This window comes from Nicotiana tabacum, chromosome 13 (genome assembly GCF_000715075.1).
Source record: "Nicotiana tabacum cultivar K326 chromosome 13, ASM71507v2, whole genome shotgun sequence".
Classification (NCBI taxonomy): domain Eukaryota; kingdom Viridiplantae; phylum Streptophyta; class Magnoliopsida; order Solanales; family Solanaceae; genus Nicotiana; species Nicotiana tabacum.
This window is the reverse complement of record NC_134092.1, coordinates 2,158,500-2,160,490: the sequence shown is the minus strand read 5'-3', so window position 1 is coordinate 2,160,490 and position 1,991 is coordinate 2,158,500. Positions and strand designations below refer to the sequence as shown.

The following is a 1,991-nucleotide window of genomic DNA, read 5'->3' as shown; positions in this document are numbered from 1 at the left end:
TAACCAATCAATTCAAAATTTAAAAAGGTTTTTTAGTTTAAAAAGTAGTTTGTTTTGTCTTAATAATGCCACCTTTTTTTTTGGTCAAATATCAAAACTTTTATTCAACCAGTAAAAATAATTACAACATCTCTAACTCCTTTGGACTAAAGAGTTAGACTAAAAAAAATAGTAAAATACCAGAAAACACTATTATTTACATCTCCATAGTTCCTCTACTACTTATAATATCAATTATTCATAGAGGAAAACTATTCACTCCTTCTAAAATCTTCTTCTATTTAGTCTTTTGTTGCCCTTTGATATGAAGTTGGAGGACAATGTCACGAATTCTACTCTTGGTTTCAGTCTTTCTCCCTTGAAATCTGCGCATGTTTCTTTCTGTCCATGTATGGTATACCACTGCTGCAAACAGAAATTCCAATATGCTGTTACGAGGTCTACCATTCTTTGCTCTTTTTGTCAACCATACGACTTCCTCTTCCCAAAGTCCAATTTGATGTCTCTCTCCCAACCAGTTGAGTAGTGTACTCCAGATATTCCTTGAGTATTGACATTCAAAAAAGAGATGGGCCATTGTTTCTATTTTTTCACTACTGCACAATACACATCCACTTGCTACTTGTATCCCCCAAGCTTCCAGCCTATCCACAGTGGTGATTCTATGGTGAAGTGCTAGCCATAAGATGAAGTTATGTCTAGGTATAGTTGAACCCAGTATTAAGGCCTTCCAGTGAACCTTTTGAAATTGAGGCCTCGCTAAAGTGTAAGCCTTCTGAATATTGAACTGCCCCTTCCTACAATAGTTGTTAATGTTGGCAAAAGAGTCTATACTCAGGTACCAATCTCTTATGTCAAATACTTTTCTTACCAGCCAGCAAGCTTGACTAGGAGTGCTCATTGTATTGAAGTCTTGCTTTTTTATATAAACTGCATGAATTCATTTAATCCAAAGATCATCCTTTTTTGTATGTATAGCCCACATTAGTTTACAAATTGCTGATTTGTTCCACCATAAGAAATTAATGACATTTAGTCCACCAGTTGAAGTAGGCATACATATTTTATCCCATGAAATCAATGCTCTCTTTGAAGGGTTTTGACTGCCAGTCCATAGAAATGTTCTGCACATAGTATTCACTAGTTGTATGATCCTTTTTGGAAACAGAAACACCTACCCCCAATATGTTTGTATTTCAAATAGGACACTCTTTATCAGTTGTAGTCTTCCACTGTAAGATAGAAACTTTGATGTCCAATACTTTATTTTGTTGGTTATCTTCTCCACTAATGGCATACATTGCTGAATTGTTAACTTTCTTGATGATAAAGGCACTCCCAAGTATTTGAATGGTAGGGCTTCAATCTTGAACTGATAATCTGCACTAATCATATCTTTAAATCCCTGAGACACTCCAGCTACATAGATAGAACTCTTGTCTAAGTTTTCTATGAGCCCAGTCACCTTCGAGAAATGGTTGAACTTATCCAGCATTAGTTGAATAGAAATCTTGTCAGCTCTGCAACACATTATCAGATCATCTGCAAAACAGATATGAGTAAGGTTCAACTTTACACATCTTGGATGGAAATTGAAGTCAGGGATGTCTTTAAAAGTCTTCAATGTTCTACTCAGATATTCCATCACTAGCACAAACATGTAGGAGGACATTGGATCCCCTTGTCTCAGTCCCTTTCTTGCTTGAAATCTATTTGTGAGCCCACCATTAATCAGTATAGAATAGCTCACAGTAGTCACACATTCCATTATCCACTGCACCATTTTATTAGGTATCCCATATTCCAGCAAGACCATACGTAAGAAAGGCCATTCAACTGAATCATACGCCTTTCTTATGTCAACTTTTATAATGCACCTAGGCGAGATTCCTTTTTTGTTATACCCCTTAACCAACTCATGAGCAATAATTACATTGTCCAGTATGCTTCTCCCTTCTATAAAGGCTTACTGAGCTGGTCCTACTATGATA

The 1,991-nt window shown here is 36.2% G+C and overlaps 1 protein-coding gene across 1 annotated transcript; it reads right to left on the bottom strand.

Annotated features, from left to right (window-relative positions):
- Positions 1-277: 277 nt before the first annotated feature.
- LOC142168435 (uncharacterized) lies at positions 278-1,783 on the bottom strand. The gene is made up of 2 exons (XM_075229110.1): positions 1,300-1,783; positions 278-930 (listed from the first exon to the last, which is right to left on the bottom strand). The coding sequence occupies exons 1-2, from the start codon at positions 1,781-1,783 to the stop codon at positions 278-280; spliced, it is 1,137 nt and encodes a 378-aa protein (XP_075085211.1).
- Positions 1,784-1,991: the final 208 nt, after the last annotated feature.

Bases quoted from the DNA above. Each gene is read 5' to 3' on its own strand.
- LOC142168435 (XM_075229110.1), bottom strand. From the start codon at position 1,783: ATGGTGCAGTGGATAATGGAATGTGTGACTACTGTGAGCTATTCTATA. The intron at 931-1,299 runs GTATGCCATTAG...GAATTCATGCAG, and splicing joins AAAGTTAACAATTCAGCAAT to TTTATATAAAAAAGCAAGAC.